Source organism: Trichechus manatus, unplaced genomic scaffold, assembly GCF_000243295.1.
Source record: "Trichechus manatus latirostris isolate Lorelei unplaced genomic scaffold, TriManLat1.0 scaffold00150, whole genome shotgun sequence".
NCBI lineage: Eukaryota > Metazoa > Chordata > Mammalia > Sirenia > Trichechidae > Trichechus > Trichechus manatus.
Window position 1 is genome coordinate 4,713,959 of NW_004444086.1, and position 24,232 is coordinate 4,738,190.

Below are 24,232 nucleotides of genomic sequence, written 5' to 3' on the forward strand. Positions count from 1 at the left end.
TGATGGGTATCTAGGTTGTTTCCATCTTTTTGCTATTGCGAACAGTGCTGCAATGAATATAGGTGTGCATATGTCTATTCGTGTGATGGCTCTTATTTCTCTAGGATATATTCCTAGGACTGGGATTGCATTTTGTAGTGTTGTTGTTGTATTTTTTTTTTTTTTTTTTTGGTGCCTGCCTTCTCCTTTCCACATAGCTTTGTTAATGACTTTATTTTGCTCTGTCTGACCCACCACAGGAAGATTACAGCCCAGGTGTCTGACATGTATATCCTTAGCCTGATAAGGAGTTGTCTGGCATGTATCTCTTTAATCTGATAAAGAGTCTCTTGTAATTACCCTGTAATGAATAACTCATCTGGCCATGCCGTCTGCAGGCTACAAAGACACTTCTAACCTTTGTAAAAATCATATATAAGCTCTAATGTAAAAATGCCTTTTGGGACTCAATAAAGACAGCCTACGTTGCTGCCAGACTCCCCGTTGGTGGACACCTCTTAAATAAACTTTCTCATTCTTTCTGACTTGGAGAACATTTCATTGGCTCAACTGCTCCAGAGCACAGACCCTAATCAGGCAACGCCCTGCTAGCAAAATCCATTAGATTATTTACTGAAGAAGACCGAAGACAAGTTAATGCATCTGAATTATGATTTTGACAAAGAATACTGAATATACCATGGACTGTTGGAAGAATAAACAAATCTGTCTTTGGAGAAGTACAGCCAGAATACTCCTTAAAAGCGAGGACTTGTTATCAGGAGGGACCAGTCCCTAGAGAAGAGCACCATGCTTGGTAAAATAGAGGGTCAACAAAAGAGATGAAGACCCTCAATGAGGTGGATTGACACGGTGGCTGCATCAATGGACTCAAACATAGCAATAATCCGTTGTGAGGATGGTGCATGACCGGGCAGTGTTTTGTTCTCTTGTACTATGAGTCAAAACCAACTTGAGGGCAGATAACAACAACAATAACAATTACCAGGAGATTTTCTATTAGCATATTTACAAAAGTATTTTATCAGATCACTTGTCTTCTTTCTTTACTTGGGACTTTTTCCCCACCCTCACCCCCAAGCCTTAACAGGAGAGAATGGATTGATGGATTGAAGACTTGTGCTTAGTAGATTAGTTCTCAGTGTTCGTTTATTTCACCCTTAAGTATCATGTGAACTAAAGGTTTTTAGTAGATACCCTTAATCAGATTAAGTACATTTTCTTCTTCTAGTTTGCTAAAAGTTTTATCATGAAAGAGTGATGAATTTTGTCATATGCTCTTTCTACATTTGTTGAGGTGGTCGAACAATTTTTCTCATTTATTCTGTCAATATGGCTAATTACATTGATTTTCAAATTTAAACCAACATTGAATTCCTAGGAAAACTCCTACTTGGTCATGAGATACTCTTGTTTTGTATATATTCGTTGGATTTGATGTGTGTGTACACACACACACACAGACATGCACACATAGCATTTTGCTAATTTATTAAAAAAATTTTTTTTCTGTTTTATTTTATTTTTTGAAATTTTATTATGCTTTAGGTGAAAGTTTACAGCTCAAGTTAATTTCTCCTTAAAAAAATTATACACATACTATTTTGTGGCACTGGTTGCAATTCCCACGATGTGACATCACGCTCCCCCTTTCCACCCTGGGTTCTCTGTATCCATTTGTACAATTCCTGTCCTTTCCTGCCTTCTCGTCTTGCTTTTGGACAGGAATTGCCCATTCTGTCTCATATGTTTGATTGGACTAAGAAGCACTTTTGTTTTATAGGCTTGTCTAATCTTTAACTGAAAAGTGGGCTTCGGAAGTGGTTTCAGTTCTGAGTTAGCAGAGCGTCCAGGGCCATAGGCTCAGGAGTTCCTCCAGTCGCTGTCAAATCAGTAAGTCTGGTCTTATTTCGTGCATTTGAATTCTGTTCTACATTTTTCTACCATTCTCCCTGAGACTCTGTTGTGATATGATTCCTGTGAGAGCAGTTGGTAGTGGTAGCTGGGCACCATATAGTTCTTCTGGTTTCAGGCTGGTAGAGTCTCTGGTTCATGTCCTTTAGTCCTTTGGGCTAATATTTTCCTTATGTCTTTGGTTTCCTTCATTCTCCTTTGCTCCAGACAGGATGGGACCAATACAAGTATCTTAGATGGCTGCTTGCAAGCTTTTAAGACCCCAGACGCTACTCACCAAAGTGAGATGTACAACATTTTCTTTATGAACTATGTTGTGCTAATTGACCTAGATGTTCCCTGAGACTATGGTCCTCAGCCCCCAGCCCCAGTCACTTGGTCCCTCAAAGTGTTTGGAAGTGTCTAAGAAACTTCTATGCTTTTGCTTTGATCCAGTTGTGCTGACTTCTATATTGCATGTTGTCTTTCCCTTCACCAAAGTTGACACTTGTCTACTATTTAGCTAGTGATTTCCCCTCCCCTCCTCCTCACCCTTGTAACCTTCAAACAATGTTTTTTTTTATGTGTATAAACCTTTTCTTGAGTTCTTTTAATGGTGGTCTCATACAGTATTTGTCCTTTGTGACAAACTTATTTCACTCAGCAAAATGCCCTCCAGATTCATCCATGTTGTGAGATGTTTCATGGATTCATCATTGTTCTTTATTGTTGCGTAGTATTCCATTTTGTGTATGTACCATAATTTGTTTACCCATTCATTTATTAACAGGCACTTAGGTTTTTTTCCATCTTTTTTGCTATTGTAAATAATGCTGCAATGAACATGGGCGTGTATGTGTCTATTCATATGATAGCTCTTATTTTTCTACTCCTAGGAGTGGAATTGCTGGATCATATGATATTCTATTTCTAGCTTTTTAAGGAAGTGCCATATCGTTTTCCAAAGTGGTTGTACCATTTTACATTCCCACCACCAAGGCATAAGAGTTCCAATCTCCCGCAGTCTCTCCAATATTTGTTATTTTCTGTTTTTTTGATTAGTGCCGGTGATGTTGGTGTGAGATGGTATCTCATCGTAGTTATGATTTGCATTCCTCTAACGGCTAGTGATTGAGAGTATTTCCTCATGTGTCTGTTGGCCACCTGAATGTCTTCTTCAGTGAAATGTCTGTTCATACCGTTGCTCATTTTTTAACTGGATTATTTGTCTTTTTGTTATGGAGGTGTTGAAGTATTTTGTAGATTTTAGAGATTAGACCTTTGTCAGATATATTGTAGCCAATTTTTTTTTCCTGCAGTCTGTAGGTTCTCTTTTTAGTCTTTTGGTGAAATCTTTTGATGAGCATAAATGTTTAATTTTTAGGCACTCCCAGTTATTTAGCTTCTTTTCTGGTGTTTGTGCATTGTTAGTTATGGTTTGTATCCTACTATGCCATGTATTAGGGCCCTTAACACTGTCTCTGTTTTTTCTTCCATGATCTTTATCCTTTTAGATTTTATATTTACATCTTTGATCCATTTTCAGTTAGTTTTTGTGTATGATGTGAGGTATCGGTCTTGTTTCAGTTTTTTGCAGATGGATATCCAGTTATGCCAGCACCATTTGTTAAAGAGACTATCTTTTCCCCATTTAATGGACTTTGGGCCTTTGTCAAATATCAACAGCTCATAGATGGATGGATTTATGTCTGAGTTCTCAATTCTATTCCATTGGTCTATGTGTTTATTGTTGTACTAGTATCGGGCTATTTTGACTACCATAGCAGTATACTAGGTTCTAAAATTGGCAGTGTGAGGCATCCCACTTACCTCTTCTTCCTCAGTAATGCTTTACTTATCTGAGACCTCTTCCCTTTCCTTATAAAGTTGGTGATATGTTCGTCTATCTCGTTGAAGAATGCTGTTGGAATTTGGATTAGGATTGCATTTTATCTGTAGATTGCTTTGGGTAGAAATGACGTTTTCACGATGTTGAGTCTTCCTATCTATGAGCATGGTATGTTTTTCCATTTATGTAGGTTTCTTGCAATAGCATTTTGTAGTTTTCTTGTATAGGTCTTTTACATCCTTGGTTAGATTTATTCCTAAGTACTTTATCTTCTTGGGGGCTATTGTAAATGATATTGATTTGGTGATTTCCTTTTCAAAGTTCTCTTTGTTGGTGTAGAGAAATACAACGGATTTTTGTATGTTAATCTTGCATCCTGCTACTTTGCTGAAATCTTCTGTTAGTTCCGGTAGTTTTCTTGTGGATTCTTTGGGATTTTCTGTGTATAAGATAATATCACCTGTGAATAGGGATACTTTTACCTCTTCCTTACCAGTTTGGATGTCCTTTATTTTTCTTGCCTTATTGCTGTAACTAGGACTTCCAGCAGAATGTTGAATAAGAGTGGTGAAAGGGCATCCTTGTCTGGTTCCCATTCTCAAGGGAAATGCTTTCAGTCTCTCTCCATTTAGAATGATTTTGGCTATTGGTTTTGTATAAATACCCTTTATTATGTTGAGGAATTTCCCTTCTATTCTTATTTTGCTGAGAGTTTTTTTTTTTTTTTTAAATCAGGAATGGGTGTTGGACTTTGGTTTGTCAAATGCCTTTTCTGCATCAATTGATAAGATCATGTGGTTCTTTGTTTTGTTTTGTTTTTTAATGTGGTGGATTATGTTGATTGATTTTCTAATTTTGAACCATACCTGCATACCTGGTATGAATCCCATTTAGTCATGATGTATTATTTTTTTGATATGCCGTTGAATTCTATTGGCTGGAATTTTGTTGAGAATTTTTGCATCTATGTTCATGAGAGACATTTGTCTGTAGTTTTCTTTTTTTGTGGTGTCTTTGCCTTGCTTTGGTATCAGGGTTACGTTGGTTTCATGTAATGACTTTGCGAGTATTCCTTTGTTTTCTATGCTCTGAAATATCTTGAGTAGTACTGGCGTTAGCACTTCTCTGAAAGTCTGGTAGAATTCTCCAGTGAAGCTGTCCAGGCCAGGGCTTTTTTTGTTGGGATTTTTTTTTTATTACCTCTTCCATCGCTTATTTTGTTATGGGTCTGTTTAGTTTTTCTACCTCAGTTTGTGTTAGAAGAGTTTTAGATGTACAGAAAAGTTACAAATGTAGTGCAGAGAGTTCCCCTATACCCCCTCCCAGTTTCTCCTGTTGTTAAGATCTTACGTTAGTATGATATGTTTGTCACAACTAATGAAGCAATACTGACACATTTTTATTAACTAAAGGCTGTATGCACTTGGATTTCTGTAGGTTTTTCCTAATGCTCTTTCTCTGTCCCAGGACTCCATCCAGGAGACTACATTATATTTACTTGTTATGTTGCATTAGGCTGGTGGATTCAAACTGCCAACCTTTCAGTTAGCAGCTGAGCACTTTAACCACTGCACCACCAAGGCTTCTTAGGCTCCTCTAGATGTGATTGTTTCTCAGCCTTCCCTTGCTTTTCATGAGATGGACAGTTTTGAGGAGCACTGGTCAGGTATTTTGTAGAATGCTCTTCTTCATTTAGTGTTTGTGTAATATTTTTCTCATGATTAGATTGGAATTATGGGTTTGGGGGAAGAAGATTACAGATGTTAAGTGCCATTCTCAACACATCATATCAAGGCACATGTTACCAACATGATTTTTCACTGATGATGAGAGGCTTGATCACATGGTTGAGGTATTGTTTGCCAGGTTTATTTTCTTGCCTTTTTAATTCCTTTACTGCAGTGGTTTAAGTGCTTGGCTGCTAAACCAAAAGGTCAGAAATTCTAACCCACCAGTTACTCCAAGGGATAAAAATGTGGCAATTGATTTCTGTAAAGATCACAGCCTTGGAAACCCTATAGGGCAGTTCTGTTCTGTCCTACAGGGTCACTATGAGTTGGAATAGACTTGATGGCAACAAGTTTCTTTATTGCCATTATAGTGGAGTTTCCAGAGGGATCAATGATAAGTTCACATTTGTTGTTAGTTGCTGTCAAGTAGATTCTGAATGATGGTGACTCCAAGTGTTGCAGAGTAGAACTGTTCCATAGGGTTTCCAAGGTTGTGACCTTTCGGAACCATCCAGGCCTGTCTTCTGAGGTGCCTCTGTGTGGGTTGAAACTGCCAACCTTTTGGCTAGGAGTCCCACGCTTAACTGTTTGCACGACCCAGGGACTCCTAAAGAACTTTAGGACTCTTATTCAATGAGTATGCACATTTTGTATTTTGCTAAATACTGCTAAATTGCTTCCAAAGTGCTGTAGTAGTTCACATTCCAACTAGTAGCATATGAGAATTCTTACTTCTTTACCTCCTCAGCAGCTTTTAATATTATCTAGGTTTTTAATTTGACCATTCTGATGGGTGAAAGTTGTCCTTGGGTGGTGCAAATAGTTAATGCGTTTGGCTGCTAACTGAAATGTGGTGATTTGAGTCTACCCAGAGTCACCGTGGAAGAAAAACTCAATGATCTACTTTCGAAAAATCAGCCACTGAAAACCCTGTGGAGCACAGCTCTAATCTGACACACATGGGATCGTCATGAGTTGGAAATGATTCAATGGCAACTGGTTACCAGTGATATATACATATATGTAAATATATATGTATGTATGTGTTTGTGCATATGTATATATACACACATATAATTGCCTTTTAACTTTTCTAACTTTTGCAAATATTTTACATTTTTATGTGATGAATCTATCAATATTTCTCTTTATGATTTATTCTTTCATATCTTAAGAGCTCTTTCCCTATACTAAAGACATGAAAATTATTAGAAAAAAAGTAAGACAAATATTAGAAGAAAATGTGACTTAATTCTTCACTTTTTCATGTAGAGTTTATTTTGTATATTGTTAGGGGTATTAGTTTCAGTTTTCTAGAGGAGCAAAACCAGTGAGACACATAAATATAAATATAGAGATATTTACTTCAAGGAAATGGCTCATGCATTTGTGAGGGCTCGCCAGTCCCAAATCCATAGGTCAGATAGCAAGCCAGAGATTTCTGAAGGCTTACATTCCAGGCACCAGAGGTCTGGTGATGAGAAGAGTGCAGGGTTGGGAGAGAGTGAGCTTTGCCAGAATATCCATTCATATTCTGGAGGCAAGCCACACCCCCAAGGAAACCCTTTCAACTGATAAGCTGATCACATCAGATCAGAAAATGGAAAGTAATTACATTATATTACATTATGGAAGACCACCCAGTCCAGTGTCTGCCAAACCACTGAGCCAAGTTGACATACAACAGTAGCCATCACAGGTAGAGACATAATTTTATTTTTGGAATTTGGGTTCGGAAGGGTGAAGAGTGCTATCTCATTGTTATTTGAATTGGCATTTTTCTCTCGCTGCTGTTGCAGAAGTGGATGCGAGATCAGCGTGCAGCTTATGTCTGCTGGGGCTCCCAGTGAACACTGAGGAATGTGCTGGGCTCAGTTACCACTTTTACTTTTATCTAGTGGGCAGGCAGCCCCCTTGCCATTCTCACAGGGGCTGCTCATTCTTCTGGCCTTTCTTTAGGATTCTGGGTAAGGCTTTCTCTGTGCAGGTACATCATTCAATGCTGGGAGGTTGGGGTCCAGAGAAGCCGTCCTTCCCTCCCCTGTTATCTCCATTAGACTCCATGTCATTTGTCATTAAAAGTACCTCCATTCCATGACAGTGTCTACTAGCATCTTTGCATCAGTGCCTTCACTGTCCCATTATGGTAGCCACAGACCTAATGAGGCTGAACATCTTAACATTGTAACATGCAGGGCCTGGAGGTTTCTTTTTTGTGAGTTGCCTGTTTTTATCCTTTGCTCATATTAATATTAGTTTGCTTGTGTTTTTTTTTCTGTTGATTTGTAGAAATTCTGTACACACTATGGCTATTAGACTTTTATCTAAAAGTAGTTTATATATGGATCTTGGCGGAAAGTAGAAAATACCAGAAAGATGTTGTCTTAGACATCTAGTATTGCTATAAACATAAATACCACAAGTGGATGGCTTTAACAAAGACAAATTTATTCTTTCACAGTCTAGTAGGCTAGAAGTCCAAATTCAGGGCATCAGCTCCAGGGGAAGCCTTTCTCTCTCTGTCAGCTCTGGAGGAAGGTCCTTGTCATCAATCTTCCCCTGGACTAGGAGCTTCTCTGTGCAGGAACCCTAGGTCCAAAGGACGTGCTCTGCTCCCGGCACTGCTTCCTTGGTGGTATGAGGTCCCTTCCTCTCTGCTCGCTTCTCTTTCCTTTTATTTCTTGTGACATAAAAGACGGTGGAGGCTACACCCCAGGGAAACTCCCTTTACATTGGATCAGGGATGTGACCTTTGTAAGGGTGTTACAATCCCACCCTAATCCTCTTTAACATAATCTAATCTAGCTTCATTAACCACAGGCAGAGATTAGGATTTATGACACATAGGAAAATTACAATCACAAAATGGAGGACAACCACACAATACTGGGAATCATGGCCTAACAAAATTGACACATATTTTTGGGGGACACAGTTCAATCCATGACAGATGTTTACTGCATTCTATTGACTATGTGAAGGCATTCGACTGTGTGGATCATAACAAATTATGGATAACATTATGAAGAATTCCAGAACACTTAATTGTGCTTATGTAGAATCTGTACACGGATTAACAGGCAGCTGCTCAAACAGAACAAGGGGATACTGCAAGGTTTAAAATTAGAAAAGATGTGTGGCAGGATTGATCCTTTAACCTTATTTATTCAATTTGTATGTTGAACAGGAGCCCTGGTGGCACAGAGGTTAAGAGCTTGGCTGAGAACCAAAAGATTGGCAGTGAATCCACCAGCTGCTGCTTGGAAACCCTGTGGGGCAGTTCTGCTCTGTCCTATAGGGTCACTATGAGTCAGAATTGACTCCATGGCAATGAGTGTCTTTTTTCTTTTTTTTGGTATGTTGAGCAAATAACCCATGAAGCTGGACTATATGAAGAAGAACATGGTGTCAAAATTGGAGGGAGACTCATTGACAACCTGCAATATGCAGATGATACAACCTTGCTTGCCAAAAGTAAAGATGACTTGAGGCACTTACTGATAAAGGTCAAAGACTATAGCCTTCAGTATGGATTATGACTAAATGAGAAGAAAACAAAAATCCTCACAACTGGAAAAATAAGCAATGTCATGATAAATGGAAAAAAGATTTAAATTATAAAGGATTTCATTGTACTTGGCTCCATAATCAATGCCCATGGAAGCAGCAGTCAGGAAATCAAATGACTTACTGCATTGGGCAAATCTGCTGCAAAAGGCCTCTTTAAAGTTTTAAAAAGCAAAGATGTCACCTTGAAAACTAAGGTGCGCCTGACCCAAGCCATGGTCTTTTCAATCACCCCGTATGCATGCAAAAACTGACAGTGATAAAGGAAGACAGAAGAATTGGTGCATTCAAACTGTGGTGTTGGTGAAGAATACTGAACTGTGGACTGCGAAGAACAAACAAATCAGTCTTAGAAGAAATACAACCAGAAAGCTCCTTACAAATGAGGATGGCTAGACTTAGACTTGCTTACTTTGGACATATCATCAGGAAAGACAAATTGCTAGAAAAGGACATCAGCTTTGGTAAAGTAGAGGTTCAGCAAATCCCTCAATGAGATGGATCAACACAACTGGCAAAACAATGGACTCAAACCTACCAAGGATCATGAACATGGCACATGATGGAGTAATGTTTCATTCTGTTGTACATAAGGTCACCATGAGTCAGAGCTGACTTGATGGAAACTAACAATTATATATATACATATATATATTAATCTCTGTATGCATATATTTACAAATGTGTATATGTGTGTGTGTAATTGCCTTTTAACTTTGTCTAACTTTTACAAATATTTCATATTTTTATGTGATGAATTTATCAATATTTCTCTTTATGATTTATGCTTTGGGATCTTAAGAATTCTTTCCCTATATCGAAGTTATCAAAATTATTAGAAGAAAATATAAGACTTAAGTATTAGAAGAAAATATCAGACTTAATTATTCACTTTTTCCACCTCTCCATCTATAATTTATTTTTGTATATGGTTTGGGGTAGAGATTTAATCTCTTTTTTTTCTGTGTGGTGAGCCACTTCCCCAGCATCACTTGATAAATCATCTGTCCTTTCCCTGAGTATTTGAGACACCCCAACCCCGCCCCCCCGTCATATTCACCAACAGGTGCTTGCTGCTTGATCTCCCATGTTCGAGAACAGTGTCCCAAAGATAGGGATGCTCAAACATAGATGGACAAAGTACTTGTTCTTCTAAAGCTTGAATTCTAGGGGCATCCTTGAACATCTCCTCTAGGCAGCATTCTCTGACAACCTCCTCCTCCACTCATCACCCAAAAGCAGAGATGATATAAGGGAGAGAATGAACCAATCTATTATTCTACATTACATAATTATTTTTTTATTGTTGTAAAAATAGAAAATACAACATTTGTCAATTTAACACTTTTCACTTGTACATTTCAGTGAATCCAATTACATCAATCATGTTGTACAACCATCACCAACATCCCTTGCCATGTTTTCCATCCACATAAACAGAAACTCAATGCTAGCCAAACAGATTCCCCTCTTTCCCCTTCCCTTCCACCCCTAGGAGCCATCATTAAACTATAATCTTTATACATTTGCCTGCTCTAACTGTTTCATATTAGTGAAATCATAGAATATTTGTCTTTCCCATAATTTCCCTGGGTCTGTTCCCCCAGGTTTAGTACTAAACCCAAGCTCGGTCAGTCCAACTGCCAGTTAGACTTAGGCAGCTCTCCAGAGGAACCATCACCCAGAAGATGAACTATACCTCCTGCCTCCTGTAAGAAGCTCTGTGTTATATTCCGAAGAGACTGAGCAACACAACAGTGTCTTTGGTTGCAGTTTTGTAGAAGAGACAGAAGCTATCTTCCCAGCAAAAACTTGTTGGCCAGTACTGCTGGGCATCTGAACTACAACTGCAGGACTGGGAGGAATGGTTCTGGAAGAGTTTGATGAATGGTTAAGTGAAAGATGTTTCAGTGGGAAATGGACAAAACTTAGCATAGTCATGAAACCATGCTCATTTCTAAACAAGTTTTTCAAGAATGAATGTACATGCAGTACACACACAAGTGCTTATAACAATACATTACTAAAGATGAGGGAGATATAAATTGATCCAGAATGGGAATTATTTGGCCAAAAGGAAATATCTTGAGTGCATAGATGCTGTAATTGGATAAAACAAACATTCCACTACTCTATTGAAGCTAGGTATCAAGTGACACTTTAAAACTGACAATGAAATAATGGTTGAAGAGGGATTAATACACTTTGGAATTTGAGCTTGCCAAGCCCAAATCACTGAACTTTCAATTACAGATCCAATCAAGCAGCTATACACTGAATAGGAGAATTATGCAGCAGGACCTCGGTTCAAGTGAAAACTATGTCGTTGTAAAGATTTGGGCCAATGAGGCACGATTTTGTAAGTTGCAAAATGGGTTAAGAATATCTACTCTGCCTTCTTATTCTTTTTTTTGTATTAAATATATATGTAACAAAACATTTGCCATTTCAACATTCTTTACATGTACAATTGATGACATTAATTATGTTCATCATATTGTGCAACCATCACCATTATCCATTTCCAAATTTTTCCTTCACCCTTAACAGAAGCTCAGTGTCCATTAGACAATGATTCCCCCATTTCCCCTCCCTCCCACCCATGCCTGGTAACCATTTACAAACTTAGATCTGCATACACTTGCCTATTTTACATATTTCATGAGTGGGATCATATAATATTTGTCCTTTCGTGGCTGACTTACTTCACTCAGCATGATGTTTTCAAGGTTTATCCATGTTGTAGCATGTATCAGGATCCTGCCTTCTTACTGAACTTCTGGGAGAATCAAACACCATTAAAATTTAAATGTCCTTATCTTTAGCTATCTATTACAAGCAAAATGTGCCTATTACACCCAGCTTGGAAAACAGAATGTCACTGTGGCAAACGTGGAGGTGGGACACTTGGGTCTCCCTTCAGTGAAGAACTTGCTGATCAGCAAAGTGGGCTGACAGCCTCCAGCTTCGGGGCCTTCTGGATCCCCCACAGCATTTGAAGATCTTGCTTTTCCTGGGCAGCCCAGCAATGACTGAACATGGTGGGATACTAGGGCCTGTCATTTCTGCCCAACGTGAGTCTCTCTCCTTTATGAGCAGTCTTTGCTCTGGAGCTCTCCATTACCAGTTAATGTCAAGTCGATTCCAACTTATGGGGATCCCATGTGTGTCAGAGTAGAATTGTGTTTCATAGGGTTTTCAATGGCTGATTTTTTAGAAGTAGATTGCCAGGTCTTTCTTCTGAGATGCCTCTGGTTGGACTTGAACCTCCAACCTTTCAGTTATTAGCTGAGCATGTTAACCATTTGCACCACCCAGGAACTCCACTGGGTTGGCCAAAACTTTCCCAGAGGTACATCACAGTCTGAGGCTTTTCTTACTCTTTCCTTCTTCCTTCCCTCTCTTCTTTCATAGGTGTCAGACCTGCATTACACTCTGAAGACTTTTTTTACCTACTTGAATTTCTTACCTTTACCTTTCACAGGAATTGGCCCCAATAAATGTTTGCACTTTTCACTCCTTCTTTTTAGTTTAAAATCAGAAAAGGGGTGTGTCAAGGTTGTATCCTTTCACCATACTTCTTCAGTCTGTATGCTGAGCAAATAATCTAAAAAGCTGGACTATATGACAAAGAAAGTGGCATCAAGATTGGAGGAAGACTCATTAACAATCTGCAATACGCATATGACACAACCTTGCTTGCTGAAAATGAAAAGGACTTCAAGCACTTACTGATGAAGGTCAACGACTACAGCCTCCAGTGTGGATTATACCTGACATAAACAAAATGAAAATTCTTACAACAAACAACATTATGGTAAAAGGAGAAAATATTGAATTTGTCAAGGATTTCATTTTACTTGGGTCCACAATCAATGCCCATGGAAGCAGCAGTCAAGAAATCAAACAACTTATTGCAATGGGCAAATCTGCTGCAAAAGACCCCTTGAAAGTGTTAAAAAGCAAAGATGTCACCTTGAGGACTAAGGTGTGCCTGACCCAAGCCATGGTATTTTCAATCGGCTCATATGCATGGGAAAGCTGGACAATTAATAAGGAAAATTGAAGAAGAACTAATGCATTTGAATTATGGTGTTGGCAAAGAATATTGAAAATACCGTGGATTGCCAGAAGAACAAACAAATCTATCTTGGAAGAAGTACAGCCAGAATAATTCTTAGATGCAAGCATGGTAAGACTTTGTCTCACATACTTTGGACATGTTATCAGGAGGGACCATTTCCTGGAGAAGGATGTCATGCTTGGTAAAGTAGAGGGTCAAGGAAGAAGGAAGATTCTCAGCAAGTTGACACAGTGACTGCAACAATGGGCTCAAACACAGCAATGATTGTGAAGATGGTGAAGGACTGGGCAGTGTTTCATTCTGTTGAACATAGCATTGCTATGAGTTGGAACTGATTCCATGGCATCTAAAACAACAACTCCATCTTGACATCTGGCTTCCAGAGGACCCAATTAATACAGTTCCTCAAATCCCAGTCATCTGAAGCAATCCCTGTCAATATTTTGAATCTTATATTTCTTTCCAGAGATTTTCATATGTACAAATATTTTGGGAGTTTTAAGATGGCTGATATTTACTTCTTTGTCCTCTAACATTATGTCATGCATCTGTGAATAAGAGGTGATAATGTCTTTTAAAACATAGTCTTCGAAATGTTAACCATTTGATGCTCATCAACTTCAACAATGACTTTCTTAAGGAGATTCAGAAACATTTCTTGAAAACAAGCTTTGAATGGCACAGCTCCAGTGAATCAGTAAATTGAAGACCTTGGTAAACTCCCAGTAGCTTTTTTTTCCTTTAAACATTTTATTGTGTTTTTGATGAAAGTTTACACAGCAAATTAGGTTCCCATTTAACAATTTCTATGCAGATTGTTCAGCGATACTGCTTACATTTTCCACGTGTCAACATTCTCATTATTTCTGTTTTGGTTGTTCTGTTTCTATTAATCTAGCTTCCATGTCCCATCCCCCCGTCTTCTCATCTTTGCTTTAGGGTAAATGTTGGCCATTTGTCTCATATCAATGATTTTCTCTTCAAAGAAGCACAGCACTCTCAGGTGATATTGTTTATTTTGTGAGTCAATCTGTTATTTAGCTGAAAAGTGACCTCCAGGAGTGGGTTCAGTTCAAAGTTTAAAGGGTATCTCAGGGGTATAGTCTCAGGAGTTCCTCTAGTCTCTTCTCGGTCCAGTAAATGTGGCCTTTTTTTTTTTTAATTTGAGTTTTGTTCTAGGTTTTTCTCCCATTCTATCTGCAACCATCTATTATGTCCCTGGTCAGAACAGTTGATAGTAGTTGCCAGGCACTATCTAGTTCTTGTGATCTCAGGACAAATGAGGTCATGGTTTGTGTAGGCAATTAGTCCTGTAGACTAGTTTCTTCACTGGGTCTTTGGTTTCTCCTTTCTCTTTTACTCCAGATGTATAGAGACCAATAGTTGTTCTCCCGATAGCTTTTTAGGGTGACTGACAGATTCTTCCTGCACTTGATCCTGGAAAGTCTCTGTAGAGTCTTTCTTTCCATGCTGGCCAGAGCTGGCTAAAGACCAGCTGAGAGTGGCCAATAGTCATACTTCCTTCAACTCTGATCAAACGGGTCCTTAGTAGCCAAGCTCCAATTTAAATAGTCTTGTCTCTTGGATCATAGTTCATCAAGAGCTCCAACTATACAAGCAGCTCCTTCATCTAATGGTCCTGATGGAACTTAGGAGGCACTGCTTCACATTTGACCCTGTTTAAGCAGAGTGCCTCTGCTGTTGCTCTGTGGTTGGGTAGATGCTAAGAGTGTTTCTCAAGAAGACTCTTCGTCTGCTGTTTTAGAGATAATCCTGGGCATTATTTGCAGGGTTTTCATTGATTTCTTTTGCCTTTTTATCCTTTTTTTGATTTTAGTTTTTTATTAAAGCTACAATTACATACCCTCCCCTCAAAACAACAACAACAACAGCAAAAAACAAAACAAAATAAAACAAAACAAAAACCCAAAACACAGCAGTTACCATTGAGTCAATTCCTGCTCATTGAGACCCCATGAGTGTCAGAGTAGAACTGTGCTCCACAGAGTTTTCAGTGACTGATTTTTTGGAAATAAATCACCAGGTGTTTCTTCTGAGGCGTCTCTGGGGAGACTGCAACCTTCATCTTTTGGTTAGCAGTGAGTACATTAACGATTTGCAATACCCAGAAAAACCAAAAACCAAACCCATTGCCATCGAGTCGATTCCGACTCATAGTGACCCTATAAGACAGAGTAGAACTGCCCCATAGGGTTTCTAGGGAGTGGTTGGTGGATTTGAACTGCTGACCTTTAGGTTAGCAGCCGTACTCAGGGACTCCTACAATTACTTAAACACCCATGAAGTGCACACATAGGCTTTAGCGACATTGGAAGTAATCGTGTACCATTAATTTCAACAATAACTCATTTGTTTTTTTAACCTATTCCCCTACAAGAGTTAATTAATTCATTTATTTAAAAGTGGGTAAGTTTGTATTTTCAAAATGTTTCTCTCTTTTTAAATTTAGCTCCTCAATTCCATTGTCAAATGCCATATGATGGGGACTGTACCTAGGAACATGCCCTGGCATAGAGCCAGGCAAAATGGACTAAAATCTGGGATCTCCGGACATACTGCATAAGATAATCTCTTTAAGCCTCAGATTCCCCATCTGTATTGTAAAACAAGAATGAAATTATGACATGTGCAATATCACTGCAAAATATTAGCCCTAATTTGAGGAGAGCTCTTCTCTATCATTGAACTGAAGTCCACAATTAGAATTTTTTTTTAAATTTTATTTTAACTTAGACCTAAACCTAACTTAAGGCTGGAGTAAGATATCATCTTGTGAGTTTCTTACTATGAATCTGTTAATTCCATCAGATAAAAGCTATTTTAAATAGAGTATGGAGTCCCTGGGTGGTACCAACTGTTAATGAACTAACTAAAAGGTTGACTATTTGAGTCCACCCAGACGCACCTTAGAAAAAAGGTCTGGTGATCTACTTCTGAAAAAATCAGCCATTGAAAACCCTGTGGAGCACAGTTTTACTCTGATACACACAGGGTCTCCATGACTCGGAGTTAACTTGATTGCAATTGTTTTTTTGTTTTTTTTTTTTATGCCGGAGACCGGTCCTGTGATCATTTCACACCATAGTAAAAGTATTTTTGATTTTTGTCTTTCAGGTGATATTCACAAGAGCTCTTGTTTTCCATACCACATTTCTTCCTATAATTGAATTTCCAGGATTACAAATAAAATGTAGCTAACATTCACCAACATCTGTAGTACAAGGAATCACCATAATATTGTAAATGCGCAAGTCCAAACAGTTCTGCAATAAAGAAAGGCAGTTCGGTATCCTAGAAAGAGCATGGACTTGGGAGTCTCACATAAACATGTCGTATGCTAGCTGCAAATATATAAGCAACAGCTTCCTGTAGCCTTCAGTGTGCATCTGTGCCATGGGCATAATGACCACGTTTATAGTTCTTTCTTTAGAAGATAAGTTTCACAAAGCTGGTTTTTAGTTTTGCATCTTATAAGTATTTCTTCTGTGGTTGGAGCTTTCAAAACCATGACTGATTTTCCAATTTCCATTAGAATGCTTTTCTTTTCTTTGCAGCCAGGAAAAGGTAATCTTTTGAAGTCACAGAAATAAATGAAAAATGATAGAGGCATCCACTGAACGAAAGATGAAAGGAAGGCGAGGCTACCTAGGTGAGAAGTACCTGTGGAGGGGGAGAGGCTGAGTCAGGTAGCATTGCTCCCTGTGGGCACCGGTTTTATCTTTCCCATCAATCAGTGTAATAGGAAAATACTTGTAGTGTTCAATGATGTCTTCCACAGAATCAAACTTCTGAAACACAGAAAAGAAAGTAAATGCAATTTTAAACGTTACTGCCTATAAGTTCAAGTACACTCTGAAATGCTTAGTTTTACTTAGGGAACAGGTTAACTCATTTAAAGAATTGTACAAAGACACTTGCCAACTAACCGAAAGGTTGGCAGCTCAAACTCACCCAGAGGCACTTCGGAAGAAAGGCCTGGTGATCTGCTTCTGAAAGTTCACAGCCTTGAAAACCCTATGGAGCACAGTTCTACTCTGACACGCATGGGGTCACCATGAGTTGGAATTGACTTGATGGCAACTGTTTTTTTTTTTTTTTTTTTTTAATGTTGTTTATATTGTAAAGGTGCATCAGAAAGTGATTTTTAAAAAAACATGAGGCAAACAAGCTCTTGAAGGATGAGCGATAAGAAGGAGAGGTTAATGAGGGAGCATAAAAGGGCTTTCTTTGGGAGATCAAAAGTGAACCCTGTGGGCGCTGTCTAAGTCTCCTTTCACCTGGTGCTCACCAGGATCAGGTTACACTGGTCAAGCTCCTCTCTATTGTTCCCACAACAACATATCCTATTTCGACAGGTAAATTACACAGCAATCAGCCACATGGAATCTGTGGTGCCTCCCTAACCCCACCCCCATCGTGTCAAACAAAATGAAGAATATCAAGGCTTGGACTTCACTTAGAAAATCAGTGGGAAAGGCCTGGAGTGAACGTCCCCTCCCGTAAACCTCTCTTGTTCTAATGTATGCTAGTTAATTCAGAAAGAACTGTGATAACCACAGGTCTGCTGGGCATCCTTGACCATTTAGCTTCCCTCCCTGGACATCTTGTGATAACCAGGTGACAGCAGATTACTACATTTCTGTGTTTCTAGAGGTACACAGAGGGCATTGGTGGTTCAGTGGTAGAATTTTTGCCTTCCATGCAGGAGACCTGGGTTCTATTCCTGGCTAATTCACCTCATGTGCAGCTACCACCTGTCTGTTAGTGGAGGCTTGTGAGTTGCTATGATGCTGAACAGGTTTCAGTGGAACTTCCAGACTAAGATGAACTTGGAAGCAAGGCTGGTGATCTATTTCCAAATAGCAGCCAGTGAAAACCCTGTGGATCACAACAGATGGATCCACTACCACTCATGGGAATGGCACAGGACCTTGTGCATGGGGTTGCCATGAGTTGGGGCTGACTTATGGCAGCTAACAGCAACAAGAGATATACAGATGAAGTACTATGGCAATTTAATGGAGAGGAAAATTAGGGAGTGTTGAAATGGGCTGTAAATTACAAGTGATTCTAGATATATGGATAAACCAAAAACCAAACCAGTTGTCACTGAGTGGATTCCAACTCATGGAAATCCCATGTGCTTCAGAGTAGAACTGTACTCCACAGGGTTATCAATGGCCGATTTTTTGGAAATAAATTACCAGGCCTTTCTTCCAAGTTGCCTCTGGGTGGACTCGAACCATCAACCTTTCTGTTAGCAGGCAAGTGCTTAAACATTTGTGCCACCCAGGGATATGTAGATAAGGAGGGTTTAAAGATATCGAAAGCAGAGGCACAAGCATACACAAAGAAACGCTGTTGAGAAGACTTGGACATACGTTAATTCTGACTAGCTGCGTTCAGATGAGTTCTCGAAGGGGAATATTGGGAGATAATCAGGAAGAGCTTGCTCAACGTGCCTTCCATGCCTTAAGACTATCTTTATCCTCCTTAGCAACCCTGTGAAGTGAGCAGAACAGGTAGGATTATCATCCTGAAAACCTAAGGAAACTGCAGCTTATTGTTGTTGTTGTTGGGTGCCGTCAAGTCGGTTCCAACTCATAGCGACCCTACGTACAACAGAATGAAACACTGCCCAGTCCTGCACCATCCTCATATTCGTTGTTATGCTTGAGCCCATTGTTGCAGCCACTGTGTCACTCCATCTCTTTGAAGATCTTCCTCTTTTTCCCTCTACTTTACCAAGCATGATATCCTTCTCCAGGGACTGGCCCCTCCTGATAAAATGTCCAAAGTATGTGAGACAAAGTCTCGCCATCCTTACTTCTAAGGAGAATTCTGGCTGTATTTCTTCCAAGACAGATTTATTCATTCTTCTGGTAGTCCATGGTATATTCAATATTCTTCGCCAACACCATAATTCAAAGGCGTCAATTCTTCTTCAGCCTTTGTCATTCATTGTCCAGCTTTCCCATGCATATGAGGTGATTGAAACTGCAGCTTAGAGAAGTAGACTGATTTGCTAAGAGTCCCACAGCTAGAGAGCCAGGACCACGGCTGGAACCTCATTATTCTGGACACGTGTCTGCTCTTTCCAATATACTTATGCATTCATCTTATGCTTGCAATGCCTGATTTTCCAACAGACCGGGGTAGAGAAGACACAGCCTGAAGGAAGGGAGCCACATGGGGGTTACTTTGTACCTGATGTAGTTCTGTATGTTCCTCCCTGTGCCCAGTCCATCCTAGAAGCAGAGATGTTTGTGGCCTTAGGGATATCCACTAGGGAATGAGATTGACAAGGTCCCTGTCCTCGTGGAGCTACACTCTGCTGGGGCAGACAGAAAATAATTTCCTGCACAAATAGATAATTTCATTTAGGGATATGTGCTATGAAAATAATAAACCAGGGTAACGAGATAATGCATGGCTTCAGGGCAAGGCAAAAAACCCACTGACTTCAAACTGACTCCGACTCATGGAAACCCCATGCGTCATAGAGTAGAACTGCTCCATAGAGTTTTCTTTATGGAACCAGGACTTTTTTCCATAGCACAGCTGGGTGGGTTCAAATTGCCAACCTTTTAGGTTAGTAGCGAGTGCAAACCATTTGCACTGCCCAGGGACCTTGGGGAAGCTAGACAGGGAGGTGACATCTCAGCTGTAACTTGAATTGAGAAAGAACCAGTCTCATGTGAAGATCTGGGGGAGGTGGGTTCCAGGTAGAGGGGATGTTAAGTGTCCTCAATCTAAGCAGAAATGAGCTTCGTGTTTCTGAGGGACAGAGAGGCCAGTGTATTTGGAGCTGAGTGAGTGAGTCAGGCCATTGCTTTTCCTTTATTTTAGAGACCAATTGTTGTGCCTTGGATAGTTGCTTGCAAACTTTTAAGACCCCAGGCTACACAAAGAACTAGGAGGTAGAACAGAAGCACTAAGCACATTATTAGGCCAATTAACTTGGATCTTTAGCTTTATTTTAAATAATTTACAGTGTCTTTGAGTTTAGTTGGAGCCCTAGTGGCGCAGTCGTTAAGAACTCGGTTGCTAACCAAAAGGTTGGCAGTTGGAATCCACCAGCTGCTCCTTGGACCCCTACGGGGCATTTTTACTCTGTCCTATAGGGTCGCTATGAGTCAGAATTGACTCGATGGCAATGGATTTTTTTTGTTTTGTTTTATTTTGAGTTTAGTGGGGATGAAAATGGCAACTGCCAGAATCATTTTTAAAAAATGAATATGCTTACTGAACTCAGCCAACCCATAACAACACCCTGTGCTCCACCCACACTCTGGAAAACTGCGCAAACTTTCTAGATACTCATTTCTACACAGTAGGCAATATGTTGGAATTTTTCTAGCTTTGAAAGTGAATTCAAATTGTTGTCGTTGTTAGGTGCCATTGAGTCGGTTCCGGCTCATAGCGACCCTATGTACAACAGAATGAAACACTGCCCGGTCCTGTGTCATCCTCACAATAGCAAATTCAAATTGCTAGTTGAAAAATCTGACACAAGGTTTGGTGCAAGACCCCGAAGACATTTCCTGAATGTTACTTAAATTGTTGCTTTAAACTGCAGTCGAAAAACATCCCAGCTCTTATCCATGTAAGTGCTACCATTTGCATTTATACATTTGCAAAAGGAACAGGGCTGAAGCTTACTGTTTCATTATTAAAAATGGCCAATGGTTAAGAATCATAAACATACCTGTAAACTGTAAAGCACTGTACACAAGGAGGCACCATCTCACCTGTCTTCCAGATTACTGTGAATCTTGAATATTTTTCTTCATTTGACAAAGGTGGAATCATGGTTCAGAAGCTTCAGGGACTTGTCCAAAGTCACCCAGCTAGTTAGCTGTAAAGCTACAATTTGGTGGAGTCTGCCGCTGTTTGATTCTAGAGTCCATCCTCTGAACTCTCACACCACACTATCTACCTCTCTAGAAGGATGCATGTTTCATAACTTTTGACGTTGTGTATCTTTTGACTTTCTTGATTTCCCTGAGTTATGTTGAGTTTGAGTTTGATAGAGTCAGGTAAAAGATATTGTTGTTAGTTGCTGTTGAGTTGATTCTGACTCATGGCGACCCCATGTGTGCAGAGTAGAACTGTGCTTCCTAGCGTTTTCACGGCTGTGACCTTTTAGAGGCAGATCACCAGGCCTGCTTTCTGAGGCGCCTCTGGGTGAGTTTGAACTGCCAAGCTTCTGGCTAATAGTTAAGCACTTAACCATTTGTGCCCCCCAGAGACTCTTAAAAGATATTAATACAGGCATTCAATTATTATATGCTTACTTATTAAAAATAAACCCTATGCCTTGCTAGACTGTAGGAGTCAAAACATCAATCACAGGATGTTTGTTATTTATCTTATATATCAATTGATCATATCCTTACTATTTGCTAAGTACTGGGACAGGCACTAATACACATATTTACTTGTATTTTTCTTGTTTTACTATTTATCTGCCCTAGATTGTGGGCTTCGTTTGGGGCCATGCCTGGTTTTTACAGTAATATAGACTCAGTGCCTGGTGTACATTATATAGTCAATAAATATTTGTTGAATGAATGGTTCTAAATGATTTTAGAATGCTTATTAAGTGGATTTCTACAAATAACAAGAAGCTAACTATTCTCATATAATGTAAGTATATGAAAAAATCTTGCATAATTTAATTTCATAATTAAGACTTTCATATAATATGAAATATGATTTTTGGAACAAGAATGATCAAAATCCCTAAGTAAAATGGAGCCTTCTCAATGGGCAAAAAATTTATGTATCTAAACAATATTGAGGATGGCAAGACTTAGTCTCACATATTCTGGACATGTTATCAGGAGGGACCAGTCCCTGGAGAAGGACATCATACTTGGTAATGTAGAGGGTCAGTGGAAAAGAGGAATTCCCTCAATGAGATAGATTGACACAGTGGCTCCAACAATGGGCTCAAACACAGCAATGATTGTGAGGATGGCGCAGGACTGGGCAGTGCTTCCTTCTATTGTTTATAGGGTTGCTATGAGTCAGAACCGACTCGGCGGCCCCTAACAACAACAAACGATAATAAAGGAGCCATGGTGGTGCATTCAGCTGCCAACTAAAAGGTCGGTGATTCAAACCCACTGGCTGGTCCATGGGAGAAAGATGTGGCAATCTGCTCCTGTAAAGAGGACAGCCTTGGAAACTCGATAGAGCAGTTCGATTCTGTCCTATAGGATCACTATGAGTCAGAATTGACTCAACAGCACCGGGGTTTTCTTTGGTGGAAGACAGAATATGGCATTTTGAGATGAACTGGGTTCAAATCCTTAGATGCACCTCATAACCATCTATGCTGTTTTTACTTGTCCAGCATCCTTTCCTCCTTCTTTTGGTAATAAAAATTCTTTTCCTGCTCATTACTCCTGCCTAACTTCAAGTGGGGAATCTGGGAGTAGGCTGGGGGAGGGATGCTAATTAAAGTGCTCTGCTTCTCTGGAATCCAGAACCTCACCAGGCAACCAGGGTCCTTGTCTGGGTGCTATATGTGGCTGCTAGGAGGGAAAGCTCTCAGTCCCTTTGGTGGGGTGGGGTGTCAGTAGAAATCTGTATCTGTCTCCTCTTTCCTACCACATGTGGAGGGTGTGGAAGAGCCAGCTGCCACATCATTGGGTGGAATACTTGAGGAAGGAGTGATGGGTCTCCTGACATTGTCGAGTCCTGGAGTCCACGCTTTCCTGCCCTCCTTGCTTACATGAGTCAATAAATCCTCCCCTCCTCAACTTCTCCTTTGAACTCGTTTGAGTTGGTTTCCTGTCTTTTCACATCGACAGAGTCCTAATTAAATCTATAAGCATTTTACCTCTCAGAGTCTTTTACTGGATCTGTGGCAGAGTTTGCAATGAGATAATCTGTGTGTCCACCCCCAATAGGTAGACAATAAATATTAGTTCCTACCCTAGGCTACCACCGCCCATCTATCAGTTTGTTGTACGGTGGTAGCTTGCATGCCGCTATGATGCTTGATGCTATGCCACTGGTATTCCAAACCAGCAGGGCCACCTGCAGTGGACAGGTTTCAGCAGAGCTTCCAGACTAAGACAGACTAGGTAGAAAGGCCTGGCAAACTACTTCTGAAAATCAGCCAGTGAAAACCTTATGGATCACAACAGAACATTGTCTGACTTGCTTGCTTTGGATACTTCATCAGGAGGGATCAATTGCTACAGGACGACATCATGTTTGGTGAAGTAGAGGGCCAGCAAGGATGAGGGAGACCCTCAGTGAGATGGACTGACCCAATAGCTACAGCGACGGACTTGAACATGCCGGCGATCCTGAGGATGATACAGGACTGGGCAAGGTTTCATTCTGTTGTGCCCAAAGTTACCGTGAAGCAGAGTCAACCTAACAGCAGCTGTCTATCATCCTAGGCTAAGGTAAAGTAGTTTTCCAGTTGTCCAATGGGGAAACTAATTTTTCTGACACAGCAGGGTAGTGATAAATGAAGAGTTTGTGGACTCTAAATGCCTGATTTGAAAGTCTGACTCTCCCACCTACCAGCTGTGTGCCCTCAGATAAGTTTATTATTCTGTGTTTCAGTTTTTCTATCTGTGAGCAGTGATGTAATATACGGACCTACATCTGAACGTCATCGTGAGGCTTAGATGAGCTGATGCAAACGTGGTGCTCAGAAGAGAGCTTGGTACCTAGTAAGTGCTCCATAAATGTCAGTCAGTATTACTACGTCCTCCTGTCTAAGTTTGCCAAGAACATAAAGCCAGAGCTATGAAATCACCAGAGAAGATTCTAGACTATTACTGTAAACCTTTATGAAGAAAGAACGTTTCCATATTTCACTTGCAGTTATAAACTGTTATGGATTGAATTGCGTCCCATCAAAATATGTGTTGTAAATCCTAACCACTATAACTATGGTTTAGGATCCCTGGTGGCACAGTGATTAAAGCACTGGACTGCTAACCGAAAGGTTGGCGGTTCAAAACCACCAGAGGCTCCTTGGGAGAAAGATGTGGCAGTCTGCTTCCGTAGAGATTTACAGCCTTGGAAACCCTATGGGGTTGCTATGAGTCGGAATCA

General features: G+C 39.9%; 1 protein-coding gene across 1 annotated transcript in view; it reads right to left on the reverse strand.

Moving 5' to 3' along the window:
• LOC111822279 (cytokine-dependent hematopoietic cell linker-like) overlaps positions 1–24,232 on the reverse strand; it is a 56,379-nt gene that overhangs the window by 2,444 nt on the left and 29,703 nt on the right. The window contains exon 6 of the mRNA XM_023740233.1: positions 16,805–16,932. Within this exon, the coding sequence (XP_023596001.1) occupies positions 16,805–16,932 (128 nt within the window). The remainder of the gene's footprint in view (positions 1–16,804; positions 16,933–24,232) is intronic.